General features: G+C 41.2%; 1 protein-coding gene across 12 annotated transcripts in view; it reads right to left on the bottom strand.

The window, feature by feature from the left end:
* The window catches only part of ESRRG (estrogen related receptor gamma), a 408,234-nt gene that overhangs the window by 160,070 nt on the left and 229,906 nt on the right, over window positions 1–18,258 (bottom strand). Inside the window, exon 1 of one of the 12 annotated variants that reach the window (XM_069800128.1) lies at window positions 5,611–5,814. The exons of 10 other annotated variants lie outside the window; for them this stretch is intronic. In XM_069800128.1, coding sequence (XP_069656229.1) covers window positions 5,611–5,666 — 56 coding nt within the window. In that variant the 5' untranslated portion in view covers window positions 5,667–5,814. Of the gene's footprint in view, window positions 1–5,533; window positions 5,555–5,610; window positions 5,815–18,258 lie in introns of those variants that run through there. One more of the 12 variants, XM_069800127.1, reaches the window with a different exon arrangement.

Genomic DNA, 18,258 nt, shown 5'->3' with positions numbered 1-18,258 from the left:
AAGTGCTACTGAAAAGGCAAAACAAAATCCTTTAAAAATAATTAAGTATTACTCTCTGAAATAGCAGTACGTAATTCAGTTTAATACTTTTCTTTAATGTTTCAGAGTATATTTACTTCTGGACAAGCAAACCATAACAAAAAAAAACCTATAAGATTTTTGGTGAGGACTAAGGACCATTAAAATAGACTGTATATTTTATATTTTTGTCTGAGGACATCACGATTTATATTTAAAACCGTATGTAGGAGGCTTTCCCCCCTAAAAAAAAAATCATATTCCTTAGGTGTAAACTTACTGTGTGTCCAAGGACACATGTAGCTGAAAAAACAGTTCTCTGATTGACAGCCAAAACTTACAGGAATATGAACAAATATTAGTCATGTAAATTACCTGGAAGAGGAAATTTTTATAAAAAAATACAGCATCTTTTAAAAGCAAAACTGTGAGTACAAATACAGAAAATGCCAGATTACACAGAGAATCTGATATAAAATCAAGTGCAAATACTTTATCTACATTGCTGGCCAGGTCTCTTCTCATGGATAAGAAAAAAAACAAACAGCAGGTTTTTGACAAGCAACTGCATAGAGGGAAGTTATATAGCCCTGCATATACTTACTGTATACATGTCTGTGTGCGTACATACAATAACAGGTGTACACTGGACAAATTGCATAAGGAATACACTATATACCTGGAACATGCACACATACATAGATATATATTTGAACTCAAAATTTGCTGTGCATAGACAGAGGATTTCCACGTAAAATCCAAATATATAAAACAAAACCACACATATACATGCTTCTACAGATATGAATGCATGCATGTATGATTATCTAACTCAAGACTAAAAGTAAAAGAGGATACAGAAAATGTAAAAGAACATGTAATAAGTGGAATGTCAAGCTGCAGCGACTGTTGGTGTCATTCCTGCACTATCAAACATACATATGAGTATGATTGGAGACAGAGAGGCTAAATATTTCACTGTCAGAGCATGTCGAGAAATGCAATTCATTTCTCTCTCATGTGCTTTAGGACAATGACAATTTAATACAAGGCCAGTGGATGTAAAAGAGATAAAAACTGAACAAACTGGCCCGGCATAATCACAGATTTCCTCTAGAGAGCTTGGTAGCGTGAGGCTCATATGCACTTGTAACGGATCAACATTTTATTGTTTCTTCCCTCCATGAATTTGCTATGAAGATGAATGCATAGCAAAGCTTATCTTATAGACAGAGGCTACTTTAAGCTTCAGTAGGAGCAAGAATTCCTCCCTTTTTTTTTTTTTCTTACTTATCCTATGCATTTCACTTATCCTAGGCAAAAAAATAATTATTTGATCTACTTCCTTGAAAGGTTCAAATAAGTGGTTTTTTCATTCCTACTTACACTTCCACAGGGGTGCAAGCAACCTCCCTGTAGGTCAAGGGTCAATCGTTTAAAAACATTCCGTAAAATGAATAATCATGTCACTTATAAATAATTCATATTTTTATACTATAATTTTTCTATCATAATTTTGCTCTGTAACATACAGAAATAGCAGCATAGCATATGGACTGACGTATCTGTGAGAACAGACATATCATACTTCTTAGCTACTCTAAGCAAAGTAGGCTTCAAGTATTGTTAAATATTATCATAGACAAGTTACCTTCTGTATTTGATGAATAGCACCATGTATTTGAAATTAATTGCAAAAGTAGGGTTGGCTAATGAGGCGGCCCTTATCTTTTCTCAGCAGTGCAAGCACAAGTATTTTTCTGCTGGCTCAATATTTTTTAAATGCCCGAAGTGCTATTAACTAAGTTGAAATCTGATTAAAATATGAACGCTAAAATATTCACAACAACTAATGCAGTTAAAAAAAAAAAAAAAAGGACTAAGGAAATTCTTACCTCTTTTCTTATCATTAAGCATGTGTTTTGAAAAATAATAATTAAATAAATTGTTCCCTACAGATTCTCCCAGTTGTTTTGCTTCCCATTAGCATCTTTGAAAACAGTTTGTTAAGACAATAGTTATTCTTTATTATGGAACTATGGGGATGGTGCTCTTCTACCTGCCTCGGTTTAAAAAGAAATCTGTAGGAAATGTTGAAGCTTAAGGATTGTTAGAAAAAGGAGAGCGTGCCTTAGGAAGAAATGGGGGAGAAAAAGTACAGAAAAAATTATCAGCCATTCAAGAGAATTAATGGATATCCACCAGGGCTTTGCTAATAACACGGGTTAATTACCGCTGCAACGCACCAGGCTCAGTAAATAAAAGAGCACAACCATAAACACATTAAAATGAGCAACCATCACTAAAAGAGGGGCAAGCCCCAGTAAATGAAAAGCTGTCAGCCGGGCATTTCAGCACAAACCCTTTATACTTTCCGCAGGATTTAAAAACTTGCCAGCAGTCTATCAAAACCAAAAAAGCAAAGACCTACAACCGGAAACAGAGAAGGAAGAACGGACCAAGGCCTGCCTGCTGCCCAAGGGGAGAACACAAGCAGAGTCTGTTCACTCACCCACACTTGGGGGCTGCCTTCACAACACAGAGCTGCGTGCCACATTACACACCGGGTATGTGTCCGGAGGCCTGGAGACTTTTGACTTTAATATTAACTTTGGGCTTTATTTCTTAATAACTGTAAATAGCTATCTAATAAGACAAATGCATGAGGTTAAAGATCTCCACAGCCTGGAGAAACCCTGGAGTGTAATCAAGTGCTGCTTCCCACTTCACAAAGAAGCATTCTTCAGTCCACCCCTTTCTTCCCTTCACAAATGAAAGACATTTCTAAAATAAATTCTTCGGGAATTAGAAGCTATGCCAAAATATTTTAAAGAGTGAAACCGACACAAGCTCTTTTACATTTAGCATATAATCACCTCGCACATAAATATATATATTTACGTGCTGATGCACGTGAGTATACATGCACTTACATTCATCCGTACACAAACATAACCCAGACTCTCACAGTAACTCCACAGACCATTCCCACATTGCAACATGAGAATGGTTAGAAAAATAAAAAACGTGTACACCGACCATCACTGCACTGAAGTAATCGCACGATGTAACGCCTATGTCCACTTTTTAAATGTTACAGCCACGCTACACAATCTTTATTTGTCATCTGTGTATTTTATCTGTTGCATTGTAAGAATAAAATCTATGCACACTGTTAACAGCTGAATTTGTTTTGTGTTTAAACGCTGCTGCACATTTTTAAACGGAGAAAGTAGGGAAACTGCTGAGGGTTCAAATTAATGAAACACAGTGAGCCATCAAAGGGCAAACGTACATAGTGCAGAGAAGCTTTCTGGAGTTACAAATCTTCTCAGTTTTCTATGTTTGGCATTCAGAGATCATGTTTAAATTTACTAAACTAGTCCCGTCCCGTGTGTGTCATCGTTTCCCCCCCCCGCCTTTTTTTTTTTTTTTTTTTTTTTTGGAGTGTTTCAATTGCCTTTCCTTCTTCCAACAGCTGTGACAACTGTTAAAACAGTCAGTAAAATTAAGTCCGCTCTATAATCCTTTAGTCAACGTTACATTTTAATCAGAGGTTGAAGGAGATTTCACGTTATGAACGCACTGATTCATTTAGAATGATTAAACTGACACATATGTCAAAATGAGCAGATATATTTATTGCATCTGTTAGCTTATTAACTATTAGTAATTATTAGTGTTATTTTTACTGCTGAAAAAGCAAAAAGCCAAGGTTGCAGCTGGCTTTAAGTTATTGCATTCTTTAACGTGCTCTGCCTTAAAATCAAAGCATACCTAGTGATGGTCAGACAGATGTCTGTGCACTCCCAAAATGTTCGGGCAATTTTTAGCTCAAATCCTCTCTGCCCTCATCCATAACATAAGAACTGCAGAAACTACTATATTTATTCTGTATGTCCTTATGCTTGTATGTGCATACGCATGTAACAACATATAGTCAAAACACAATTACTATGAATATTAATAACATGTAAAACTCTGGGGCTTATTAATTGAGACAGAGAAGCAGATATGTTTCTGAACGTTAGTTATTTCTCTGTGTCCACTCAACCACATGCTCGGACAATATATTGGGAATATTTTAAGATGACTTTTAATTGAGCCTAAGAGGAAGAAAAAAATTAGTTTGAATCTCTCACCAGAGCCAAAAAGACATGTGCCCTGATTTCATTTAAATGCATCTACTCCAAGAGGCTTATCTAAACTAATCATTCAAATTAGCTGTAAGAAGGTAAATTCAAGAAAGCTCCGGGGGGGGGGGGGGGTGGGGGGGTGTGAAGCATCCACAAACCCCCCCCAAGCCCCCAAACTTACCGTCTTTTTACGTATTTTATAAAAAACACATTACTGTTAGTAAAAGCTGTGGAAACTGCATTCTTACATTTACGAAGCTATCTTACGCTACACAGTGGCTCACCGTGCACTGACCTACAAGCCATATCCGAGAGGGCATCCTACCTCTGTTTATTTCATTTATCCCAGAACATTACAGTGGGTTTCCCTACCTCCCCTTCCCAAACTGTATTCCTGCGAGCCAGGCTATTTGTTACTTCCCGTATTATTTCACCAACGTGCAATCACCGCATTTTACTTTTCATCTCTGGCTTAATTACAAATAGCAATGCAATATGCAGACAGTAAGGACAGCTAGTGGGCATCCACCTATAATACACTGTCACCTCGCGATACAGCCTTTCCACAGACTGCGTCTAGGGCGACGCTGGCTATTAGCTTGGGTTTTTCCTTCGGCGTTACCGTCACTCTCAGCGTAGTACGAAGGCACAGCTACGTAAGTGGCTCGACATAAAGAAAAATGAATCGGTGACAGCTCCCGTGATATACTAATATTTAATCCCGGCTGTGGGCTGAAACCAAGTTCAGGAGCCACTCGTCAGCCCCAGACCGCCTGGTTTTGTTCGGGCGCCACGCTCGTCGCCGGAGACGCTCCGCCAGGTAGCTAATAAGTGCCAGCCAAGAACTGCGGCTCGTTAAAAAGTATTTTGCTGCCTTTTGTAGGGAAAAGCAAGCGCGGAGGGCCACGCCGCGCGGCACGGACCCCCGCAAAAGTACGGAACGGCCCCCCCGGTCCCTCAGGCTGCGCGGCCGGCGCGGCGCACCCCGGCAGGGCGGCCGTTACCTCAGGGCAGCGCGGCGGCCGGCCGCTCCCAACCGCCGCCCCAGCGGCGCGCGGGCGGGCTCCCTCCCGCCCGCCGCCGCCTCACAGCCGGCGCTGACAGGGGATCCGGCGCACCTGTCAGACTGCGAGCGCCGGGGCAGGCAGCGGGGCCGGGCGCTCGCCCGCCGACAGCACCGCTCCTCCCCGGCGCGGAGCGGCCCGCTGCCGGGCGCCTCCCGCCCGCCCCCCGCCAACCCCCCCCCCCCCGCCGCCCCGCGTCCCCGGCGCGCAGCCGCCGCGCAGTGCCCCGGGTCGGGTCGGGCCGGGCCGGGCCGGGCCGGGCCGGGCCCGACGCGCCCGCGACGGCTGACGCCCGCGGCCCCGGCACAGCGTTACCTGCAGCGGCGTCTAGGCGCCTGTCATGTTTTGGGGCAGGCGGCGGCGGTGGGGTGGGGGCGGGGAGCGGTACCTACTCTTCCTCGTAGTGCAGGGAGAGCGGCTCCGGCAGGCAAAGTTCTACCGAATCCATGTGCGCCCGGCGACCATTCTTCGTGCGCCCCCGCGGTAAATCAAAGTTTCCGTGGCCGAGCGCCGCGCACTTGGCACGAGTGCTCTCCGGGCGAGGCGGCGGCGGCGGCGGCGGCGGCAGGCGCGGCCAGTTGGGACCAAAAGCTCGCCCGCGCGCCTAATCAAGGACTTAAAGCCCCGCTCGGAGCTCATGAATATGAAGTAGGGCTTTACATATGCAGTCCCCCCGGCCCGGGGGGACGGCGGATTGGTGGGGCGGCGGCCAATCAGGCACCAGGGGCGCCGGGGCGGCCCGGCGCGCGGGCCGCGCGGCAGGTAGAGGGGTGGGGACGGGGGAGCGGCCTGAGGCGGCGGCGGCGGTTGGGGCAGAGCCGGCGGACATGTCCGCGCCGGCGGCCCGCCGGGGGCTCCCCTCCGCTCCGCTCCCCTCCCCTCCCAGCCGCCGGGAGGCCGGCTCGAACTTCAGGCGCGGTTCGGCAGGTACCTTGGCAGGCTCCCGGTTAAGGGCGCGAAGGATTGCGCGTAAAGGGAGAGGAGGAAGTTTGCGCTGCCGTTGCCGGTTGCGGCGTTTCGCTGTGGCGGCCGGGGCCGGGGGCCGGGGCCGGGGCCGGCCGGGCTCGGCTCTCGGCGTCCTCTCCTGACCGCTGCTGCTTCCCTAACCTTCGGAACTGCTCGGCGCCGGGGAAAAAAATAAATAATAATAACACCACCAAGTGCAGCCTGCCGAAGCTTCTGGGTAACTCAACTTTTCATTGTCATCCGAGTTGCTGGGCGGGGGGGGGGGAGCGGGCTGGGATTTTATTATCTACAATAGACAAAAATGGACATAAGATAGAAATACTTATTTATTAATATGTAATTATCTATTTAAAAATTAAAAGCCTCATCTTGTGCTTACTATAAAAGGACATTCCTAACAAAACGAGCACTCATCCATTCCTTCACAGCACGGGCGCAACTGGGAGCGTATACAGGTATATGTGTTCGTATACAGGTTAGCTACACCTTAACACGGGTATATGTAAGGTGTATGCCCCTGTGCGAATATTTAGATGTATATATTTAGGTATAGTAAAGAGAAATAAAAGCTCCAGAACTGATCAGTTTCCTCTGTAACTGTGGAGGGATTATAATGGACTAACTCAACCTGCCTCATTTTAACAAGATAAGGACTGCGCTGTAGTAGGTCTGCATTAGTAAATCTGGGAGTGTGCGTAGACCTCTACAGTGTCTGGGGGGTTGGGTTTTTGTAAAGTAATTTTTACCAAACTAAAAAGGAAATAAACATGTAGCCCTGTATGTATGCCTGCATAAAACATCACCAAGCCCAGTTCCAGCAAACCGCGGCTTAGAGCCAGCTCAGTTGCTCATCTCTGTCGTGTGAAAGATCCCTGATTAAACTTGTTCCAAGAAAATGACCATACTCAAATTTAGAGACGCTGTTTGCACTAAAACACACGCACACACCCCATTTTTGAAGGGATCAGTAATGAATTGGGGGTGCATTTTTTTCTCTCAAAAGCTACTATTTTTACTTAATATTACAACTAAGACAACACACTTATTTTCCACGTTCAAAGTGTTTCTGCCCCTACCAGTGCAAACAGATGTAGGCTATTTCTGGCAAGAAAAAAAAAATCCCCTGGAAAGACCGTAATTTTTCTATAATTCAGCTCAACTCTTACAAAATCTTTTGTGACTGGAGCCCTAACATGATGCAAATGGCAATCTCTTAGATCAAAACAAATCAGTGCACACCTTCAGAATGCATTAATACCATTCACAAAGGGAACGCAAATGCCCTCTCCAAATCTGTTTCACAGCATTTTACCAAATGAATACAGCAACAGAACCCAATTCCAAAATGTCTAAGTTCAGTAGATGTGTTTGTGTATGTTCACAGCAGAGAGATTCGAGTGCTATGTATTTAACCTTATGTGAAGACTGGGCCTGCTTCCTACAAACCTGGTATAAATACATGCAAGTTTAGGAATCGGAACTCGCACACCAAACCTACAGCTCAGACTACTGTATAAAAGCAGGTATAAAAGCTTAATTACCAGTAGCATTATGCTGTCTATATTGTTAAATGTGAACTCTGTAATTAAGATGTAAATTCGCTTGTGAGCAGTGAATTAAAAAGCTCTGAATGTAGAGTAAAATCCAAGTACTCTGTAGAAACATCAGAGACAAAAAAAACAGTTTTTAACAAATTTTAAAATGAGAGGCATTTAATCATGTTACTGTATTAGAACATCCTCTTTAAGTAAGAATTTGATAAATGTGGATTTTGGAATCAAATCAGAACTTGAATATGAAATGTTTATGTATAGGTATCTGTATTACTATATAAACCCAAAATACAGTTCTCAGAAACTGATTTACATGTGCTCATTGGCAAAACATAAAAATACAAATATATTGTTTGTACTGAGTGTCCTCTGAGTGTCTGTTTATAGATTTATACCCCAAACTGCCATTTTTCAATATTTTTTATGCTAAAATGCCTTCAGATCTTTTCATGTGTATGTGTTTTCTTATTTAAAAATCGCCCATAATGAATCCCTATACATGAGTAATTTGATAAGGTCACTTTTCTGCATTAAGTTCCCTGGAATACACCCTCCTTAAAATATGACAGCTAATCCATTTTGAAACTTACCAAAGCACAGGTTAGCTTGATTTCTACTTTTGTTCGTTAGCTCCTAAGATTATAAATATATATTCAGGTGCTGAAAGATGATGGTCTCTTTCCTTCTATCATGGTCTGTCTTCCTGTAAGCCCTCCTTTTCACGTTCACATAGTTTCTGCTACCCTTTTGGCTTGTCGTCCCCCACCTTCCTCTACACCCCCAAATAATACATTTTTCCTCTCCCCCTGTGAACCATCACTACCTTTCTATCAACCATCTTTCATTCAGGCAAGCGGCTCTGGTCCCTGCCAGCGCTGCTTCTTGGAGAACCAGAAACACAGTGCTGTACTTTGCATGTTGATAAACAAAGCAGTTGGCTTCTTCCCCTGGGACTGAAAGTGTCACCTCCACCAGACTGGGGCCTGGAATTCCAACTACATTCTTGAACTTGGCTTTCACAGTTACAGTTCAGTTTGGGGAAGGGAAAAAAAAAAGATAAGAAAGAGATTATAGCAGCAAATAAACTGGGGCTAACCGTAGCTTCCTTTTCTCAAGTTTTTCTGTAGAAATAAATTAGTAGTAGGGGAAAGAAAAAAAGCAAAACAGGTATCGGTTTACTGAATTTTATCAGGGGATACGGAATAAGAACACGCGTGCAAACACACGTCTGCACTAACTGTAACTCAAAATGTACAGTGCAAAATCTTACCACAAGGAGTCTATATAAAACAGTGGTAATGGAATCAGAGAGGGGAAGGAAAAAACCGTCACGAGTGCCTGTACCAGTCAAGGGGCATTACTGAGCAGCACCTACATTTCCATGTCTCTCTCTGCATATAATTTTTCCCGTGTGCCAAACAGTACATCTTTAAGCATCTTCACATTTAAATACTATAGACATTTCAAGGCATCCAAACAGCCAGATTCTTAAAACACAACTACCTCAAGGCAAGTGAAGAAGTAAGATTCAGTGGCACTTCACAGAAGCCACACAGTGCATTGTGTCAAATGTGTATTTACCAAAAGGAGCAACAAGCTCAAGCCATCTGGGAAGGAGAATATGAAAGAGTCTATTAGCTGCTGAGAATTTATTTGAAAACAAGTATACTGTTACTTTCAATAGAAATGTGCCGTACACCATGGCACCTCACCCAAAGTCTAGCTGGAAAATACCATATTGTTAAGAGTTTGAAATAAATATCGAAGTATCATCAATATGATATTTTTCTCTTTATTCACAGTCACTAATTAAAGAAACACAACTCAGATGTATTATGCTACAGTGAGATCAACATTAGAACAATATTGTCACTGTCTGCTGGTCTCTTCCCTTTTGTGCTTCTCACTGGAAGGCACTTGGTGCATCCCTGGATGTACCGCTAATGAGTTAAAAAAACAAACGCTACAAAAGTTCCAAATTCTGCTCACCTGTTTGTACATAGTTGGACAAACTGTAGCAGGTTATTACTTTAAAGCCATCTGCTACTTCAATCTGTATTTAGCATTAATTACTCCTTGTTTTGATTTTAGGGAAAAAAGCTCACATAACAAAATCTCCAAATGCTCCCAAGAACTTTTCCACAGTGCATTCACAAATACGGAGAGCAAGGCTTTTAGCTTTTGCTGCGACACTCAGTTCCAGCATACAAAAAATGTCTCTGTGAAATAACAGCAATTGCCTCACCATGTTACTGAACTACATTCAATTCATCTGGTCTCAAATAAATACTCCATATTTTCTCCTCGTTTTATTTTCAAGGGCATGGATATTTAAATGACTGCCTTCACTGGTACAGAATAGAAACCGTTCATATTGCTGTAAATGAAAATTATTCTCTTGACGAAACACCTTTTCCAAAGGCTCTGACAAAAAGAAAGGAAAAAAAAAAAAAGAAAGGAAGCCGCACGCACGTTGCCAGTCACCCACCAAAAAAGGTCTACTCCCTACAGATAATTCAGGTGCACACTTCAATATGGATATCTCACTATTACCCCAAGCTCTTTTTTTAGTGTAAGTTTCAGCTTCTCTGAAGAAGTGCATTACTGTCTCAGACAGCCAAGGATAAGATGACTGAGGGAATTCAGTTGCTCTGTTTAATTAATACAGGATTATTTCACTTTCATTTTGTGAAGCTAATAATATGACTGGTGGAATGTCAGTAAAAATTAAATCATAAACTAGTGCAGTACCAAAGGGAAAACTTACTTTAGTTATGGAGTATTCCCAGCAGAAATCTCGAAAATCTTATACATATTTACACTGATAAAATACCACATGTGCTTCATGGGATACTGCAAGCTTTCTACAATCCTTGCGGCATGTATTTACAGAGCAAGAGTTAACATTTTGAGATTATACATTAATAAATGAGTTGCAGTTATATTGTTTCTTGAATGTTAAGCACCACATACTAAACACAGGAACACGTTCAAGGTCAATGTCCTATTTTAGACCTTTTCAGCAGCTGTGATATTATGATAATCACACTTAAAATATTCCTATAGAAAGAGTAAATTAGCCCTTTTCACTAGAAGGATTATTATGATAAACAACAAATCCGAAAGAGAACAAATTCAGATTTCTCTTTTTTTTTTTTTTTTCTTCCCCAATACAATAAATTGCTGTCCCTTACTGTGATGGCTTTTCTATCCACCCATTAAAAAAAGAAATTTAAAAAAAAATCCACATTATTCTGCACTTACATTACCTTTTGGTTTTTTTGGAGGCCTCACCTATGTAAAAATACCTTCCTTAAAAAGCGCTTGTGCTTTCTGTTAGAACCAAAACATTCCAGTTGGCATCCCATTCTATTGCCCATACTGCAGTGAAATGTAATATCCCACAAACCAGAAGAGAAAGAAGAAAACTTAGCATCAGCAGCTATTCCTAAGCAAGATTAGGGGGTTAGCTCCATCTAATTGAGGGATGAGACGTGTCCCTCAATGGGTCTCTCCTTCCACTCCCCCACCAGCCCTTCTACCTGACTGCAAGCTCAAAGTGCTAAAAATAGAAGATGGAGCGTAAATATTTCCCCAGTGAAAACACCAATAATCTTTACTGTGAGCTGACATGAATTGCTTGTTACATTGCCCTAGGATATCATGGCTCGAAGCGAGAGCGCGCGCACACACACACACACAGAGCCACCAACCATCCTCAAAGCTTTTGTAATGTGTATTTGTGCATGTGCATGTCGCAGAGGCTCCGACGACACCTGACATGGAGCCGGTACACCTGCCGTACAAAACGCATTCTCTCTAGCCTGCCTTTCCCCCCCTCCCCGACTGTCCCAGCCCATCTTCCATCACTCTTCCTCCTTTTTCTCCCCCTGCTCCCCCTCCACTCCCTTTGCTCTGGCATTTTTATTATTAATGTTATTGCTATTATTACTGTCCAAACATAAGCTGATCCACAGGGGAGCCTGTGTAATTTAACCCCTCAAGCACTAAATTCCTTCACATGTGCCAAAGACGCAGGTTTGTTGTTGCCTCCAGCAATATCCCAGGAAGACGAGTGATGGCGGTGTCATATCATCACACAGCGACTTAATCTATTGCGACACCCAGGGAACGGGTAACTGAAGAGATTTACAGAACATGCTCTCTGACTGAATACAAAGTGTTATCCCCCTTACCAACAAACTCAAGTCACATGAAACAAAGTGAAACAAATTTTGCCCTCTTATGGCTCATTGTTTCCATGACTCTGCTTTATCCAATCCTACCACTGCATTACTCGTCCCGCTGTACATCTTCTAGCTATACAACACTTTTTTCAACATTTTTATTCTCCTTCCTTTGTTCTTCTCGTGTTCTCTGATTAACAAACAGCTAGATCATGTTGAACTGCCAAGTAACATAGCCTCAGAAATCTTTTATCCATACACTAGATGACTGGAACCATCACTTACATCAGGGTTATCTCTACATGCTGTCGTTATGTTGTCTGACATCTAATGCATGCTTTTTAAAACAACAGATTAAAGGGGTTGCATTTTTTAAAGGTGCAAGAAACACTAAATTAAACGCTCACGGTTTAACTACAATAAATACTGACAAGCAGGAAAGCATCTATTTTAAATACTGAAAACCAAAAAACCGATCTGCTTGTAAAGCAGGGACTTTCCGCATGGGTGTCCTACTTTTGTTATCCATAACTATTAAGGAAGAATTCAATGTAATATAGAAGTATGTAACTGTTCTCTCCAAGACTGAGGTGAGATTCCCTATCTTCTAATATTTCACTGACTGGGGAAGCAATAATTTGGCACAGAATTAATACTGGAGACAAGTGAGACTAGTGAAATGTCCTCAGCTCAGGGTAACCTGACTGCGCTGGTGAATCAGAGCTTTCACCATGGGAAATTAACAGCTCTGAAACAGTCAGAAGAAACCAGTAACAAAGGTTGAGTTCATGCGCTCAAGAGTAAACAAATCCTTCCTCCCTCCCTCCCCATAAGGTACTAGCTACCCTCAAGTCATCTCTAGACCCCCCAGATCTAAAGCAGGTAGAGACTTCCATAATGAAGGCCACTGAAATCTGTCCCTGTGGTAACAGAATTCTAATTTTTCTTTCTGTATACATGCCTTCTTTTAAATCCGTGTATCAGCTGACTGAGCCCGTAATATTGTAAACTTTGTATAGGGCCATATTTAGACTCTAGGCCAAATGATTTCTTGGACACACGAGTACGCATATGAACCAAGCACAGGAAGACATTAAGCACATCTTGTACTTTTCTCCAATCATTAATATGAAGAAACTTACAATAAAGGTTTTCGTGGATATACAGCTCCCAGATGGGTATCTGTATGGTTCTAGCAGTTCCAAAGAAACATGGAATTCACCACCAATTGCTCTTTTCCCGGGTCCTACAGCTCCATCTGCCTGAAAGTCAAAGATCTAATGCTCTTCAAGGAAGCCTTTACAGAACATATCAGGGTGCACTGAGATGCTGTTCACGACTCCTGTATCCATTTCCCACTTAGTGGTGGGTGGAAGGTCTAGAATACCAGTCAAAAATATATCAGTATACACCAATACAAGTGCAACAATCCTGCTATCTCTAGTAGACTTGTACACTAACATTTAATGGGATCATATTAACATCTTTAGTACAATACATAAGAATCGCACATTAACAAAAATGCCTGTGTTACGTTATTACAATAAAAAAATTTTTTTCTGGCCGTATTAGTAAATGTGATTAAATGAGACAATATAATTATAATGACATCCTTCTGCAGCTGAAGCCTTCTATTATCACCTATGTTTCTGTCCCATAGCAGCTTCACTCCTATTGACCAGACAGTTAGCCCTATTCAATTATTCAATCGCAAATCAATAGATTTAGCTCCGTGTATAATGGTCAAGGTGTAAACATTATGCATACGCTCTGCTCTTTCAGCTTTCATTTACTTGCAAATTTAGATTTATATTCTAATTTCCTTTTTAAGAAACATGCAAATCTAAGTTTTCATATTAGGGGTTTTTTTTCCTCCCACCAGTTCTGCCTCCATTTCAGGTGTTACATTTCTAGAAATTGAGCTTAACTTGCCTATGACAGAAATTTCTGTCTTTCGCAGATAAAAAAGGAAAAGCGAGAATTGTAATTATTTGATTCAAGTGTGCTGAATAAAGCAATAAAATAGCAGTATGACTTTTAAGTAGATCCAGTCAATATTTTCCTGCTAAAGCACTCACTCAAGGTGTGAATTGATCCAGAAAGTACAGCCTTTAGACTTACTGCACTTCTGACACTTGTATCACAAACAATTTGGTTCAATTACTGTCGATGTGTGTGTACCTATACCTACACAAACACACAGGTAAATGTATTATATTATAGGCTCTTGGTTATCTACATATATTTACACACAAAAAATAAGTAGTGAAAAAAAATAAACTGAACCAACACATGTATGCAGAAGCGAATGGCTCCCCCTTTCATTCTAGTTAGAAGCGACTTTATTAATTTTGTCCCTCCAAAGTCCTTGCTTGTCCGCTTAAGGAGCTTCCAGGTGAGCTGATTTGAAAGCACACAAGGTACAATGTGCTTACTTCTTGTCACCTGAGAGCCAGACTTTACATTCCTTTCTCAGACAAATGCATGTTAACTTGAGTAGTGCTCCCCCGCCCCAATAAAGCATTGTAGAACAGATTCCTGGTTACCTGCTTCCTAAAAGCACATCCATTTTTGAGCATCTAGAAAACCGATCTAATACTAGCACCATAATACAGTATCTTTACTGAGCAGATAAGCAAGAAGAATACAGTTACAACTTATCTGAGCACGAGTTCAAATACTACCACCAATGAAATACTGATTTCCCAGGGAACACCCTTGCTGTTACCTGCCTTGAACCCTTCCACCAGGGCTATATTCAAAACATCTGAAGCTTATAAGCATAAGAATGATGGCAGGGAACTGGTATAATAAGAAAATCTAAAGCAATTTCTGCATGCAACCATTACAATGTGACTGTTAAGAGACAGGCAAGAATTTCTCTAATATTTTCAGGGAAACAATAGGTTTAAAAAAATTGGAAAAGCTGTTAGAAATAAAGTATCAAAAGGGAAAGTTGCAACTCCATCTTCCTACTGACCTGTTTACTCCAACTTCAGATTATCTGCTCCTGAGGCATTAACATAAACTGCTCCAGTCTTATTAAAGGCCATATCTGTATTCTTTAGCACTGTTTGCATTTGGTATCCGTATTTTCAGAATGCTAGCGGTCTTTATTCAATAATGAATTTGGCAGAAAAACAAGAATCAGTTCTCTTTCAATGTTGTTTTTCTAAATAAATTCTCTAAACCTGATCGAGTTAGATCCTTGAATCATGCTTTGGAAGATGCAACTCAGAGTTTCTGAATAAAGTGAAGCACTTAAGCAAATCAGACTTTTATTCTTCATCCACTGAGAAGCCTGAGATTTAAGATGAAAGAGCTGGGCTGCCTTTCTCTTTCCTTATCCTGCAAGGTCCCTTCATTTTCCCTGTTTTCCCAGTAGATTTACTTGTAAATCTGGTGACAGCCACATTTGAAGTCCTGAGGTCTGACTCCTGACCTCAGTTATGTTAGCCCTTCCCTGCAGAAGAACTACCCCTTGGATCACTGACTTGCTATTATTCTATGGTTAATAGACCTGACCTGTGCAATATTTTTTTATCTGGCTACAGTCCTATCTCTAAATTCTCTATTTTGAATGAATACCGATTTTGTGACATGAAGTCTGCTATATAATGAAATGCAAACAATGAAAAGGCTAAATCAGTTTACAAAAAATCTATTTGTCAAACAGTGTGGAGATGCTCCCAATTTAGTCTGGGCAGTGCATGCAGCTCTTGATAAGGGAGTTAAAACCAAGCCGTTCCACTGCATAAAAATAAAAGCATCTGCAAGAGAGATACATTTTCTTTTGGAGAATCTTCCCTATAACCTGTAGCTAATTATAAAAAAAAAAAAAAATTAAATAAATCCCCCCCCCCCCCCCCCCCCCCCGCCTCCCTTGTATTCTGCAGGAATTTTCCAACAGCCAGGAGCACTGTTATAGTAGGTAACAGCAAACGCCTCCCCAGCGCAGTCCCCTTATGTCACATTTGCATTTCTATTCAGCTACATTGCCTGACAATGAAGCAAATGGGTCTGCCTTATCTGTACAATTCTGGACAACAGAGATTTCTAAGCCATACAAAGGAACGAGCTTACCATTCAGCACTCAACACCTCCCGGTGCCCCCCCAGCCACGCCGCCCCAAGCCCTGTGGGGAATGCAGTCACACTAACACCTGTCCACACCGAAACCCTCACGTGGTATCCGAAAAAGAACCGGTTACAATAATTAAAATAAAATTTAAAAAAAAAAAAAAAAAGCAATCGAGACTCTTAAGGAGCTTGCCAGCCTTGAGGAAGTAAACAGTCCCAACCCTCAAGATTTTCAGGCTTTGTTTGGACCCTAACAGAGAAGTCAAGGAGTGTCCCTGGAATGCAAAAGTAGATAATATCTAGTCAACCATTTGTGACTCCCGCTGTCCCTTTTAGGCTGGTATTTAATACAGCAGATGAAATCTAGAGATCCTTTTATCAGGGAAATTTCATATCACCCTCGTTTTCATTAGAAAACCTTTAGCAGCTAGGCTGGCTAACTCATGCCATTTCATTGCAGTAGGAGGAAATTTCCAGCTAATTCCTTCAAAATTAATATCGGCTCATTTAAAAGTTAGAAATGACACAAAAAAACCCTGCACAAGCTGAAACCTCCAGATCAAACTTGTGTTATGACAGGACTTAAGCCAGTTATAATACAGGCTAGGGCTTTAAACAGCAAGAAAAAAAATTACAGTGACACAGTTCTGTAGACACTTTGGCTTTAGTCTGGCTTTCCATGATCTAGAAAGATATATATAGATATATAGATATATATATACATACACACTGTATTTGTCTTCTTGGCCCTCTCCCTCAGTCTCAAATGCTCAGGGTAACAAAATAGGCTTTGCGAACACAATCTGGAGTTCAAGAAACTTCACTGTGGAGAGGGTTATCCACATGTTTATTTGTATATACAGAAGTAATCTGGGATAGCAAGCACGGAGAGACAGGTGGGAGGGTATCTGTCTTTTTGTCCTACTTAGCATATCCTAAAGCACCATATACATTTTACGTAGCATACTGAATTTTACATTGCTAGCTTATACTTTAATTGTCCTGAACTTCCAGGTAAGGTTATTCTTTGCTGTTGAACAAATGCTGAATTTCTCCCCAGAGGTAGTTGCAATGAGTAGTGATTCTCTATCTTTTTCTCACTCACACAGTTTTGAAGATTTACAGGCATGAATATCATCACGTTAACATAAAATGATATTATTATTGCCAAAAAACAAGGCAGTTAAGCACAGAGACAGTGAGGAATGCAGAACGCTTACTTGGATTCAAAGGAAGCACAAAGCTCCTTAAAGCAGCCCATTGTTTTTAATTTTACTAATACTGATGCTTCAAAAGCTACTGTCTGTTGTTGTTGCCTTTTCCTGAGTTGGAGCAAGAGGTTAGAGTACATTCTGCCTCCCTCTTCAAGTGCTAGTAAGAGAACAGCCAACTTGTATTATCCTTAGCACTGAAAATGGCTTTATTGCCGAGGAGGTATGAAACTACCAATTGTCCTGGTATCATACCTCCTAAAGCACTGCAGATCCCTCAAGTGCTGTCAAGGTGACAGATCACTTTTACCCTCAACTGTGCAGACATACAAGCAAAATTTAGACAAGGCGTGTGCATGTGGTACAGTGCAGAGCAAAATTTAGTCCTTAAACTTGCTATGATAAAAAGAAAACATAGAACAAAATTAAATAATTGCTACTAACATGTCAACACTTTAAAACATTTTTCTAGCCTGTAGTGTTAGAGATATTGTGAGATATCATGTACTACTCCACTGTTGGAACTACTTGTGTCTGTTGATTTATTAAAAAACCAACTAGTACAGATGGAAGAGAGATATGGTAGCTGGATAGTTAAGAAGAAAAGTAACCAAGGAAAACATTTTCCACAGATTGGTCCAAGGTCTGCTTTAATCTCAAGTCAGGTCATCTAATAGGCTTATGTAGCTATCTAAATGAAAATAACCCCTTACCTCTGCCCCCTTGTAAACATGCAAGGACAGAAGTTGTAGAATACACCTTGCTGACTGCATACATAGTTTATGCCCGTGTATTGCATCTTGAAGATACCTATCATGATGGTTTCTACAAGCCTGTCCCTTCTGGAGTAGAGTAAGCACCACGGCTGGCCCAGAACGATTAGATGAGAAGTTCAACTAATTAATGAGCCCTGCAGGCAAAACATCATTTCTTCTGCTCTTTGGGGCATTTACAAGGTCAGCTGTTTGGGGGTGTTTTTTTGTTGGTGTTTTTTTTTTTCTCCCAGCATCAGGTCAGACTCACTGTCAACATACACAGGATTTG

The sequence above is a fragment of the Haliaeetus albicilla genome, chromosome 13, assembly GCF_947461875.1.
Source record: "Haliaeetus albicilla chromosome 13, bHalAlb1.1, whole genome shotgun sequence".
Taxonomy (NCBI): Eukaryota; Metazoa; Chordata; class Aves; order Accipitriformes; family Accipitridae; genus Haliaeetus; species Haliaeetus albicilla.
This window is presented reverse-complemented; position numbering and strand designations above follow the sequence as displayed.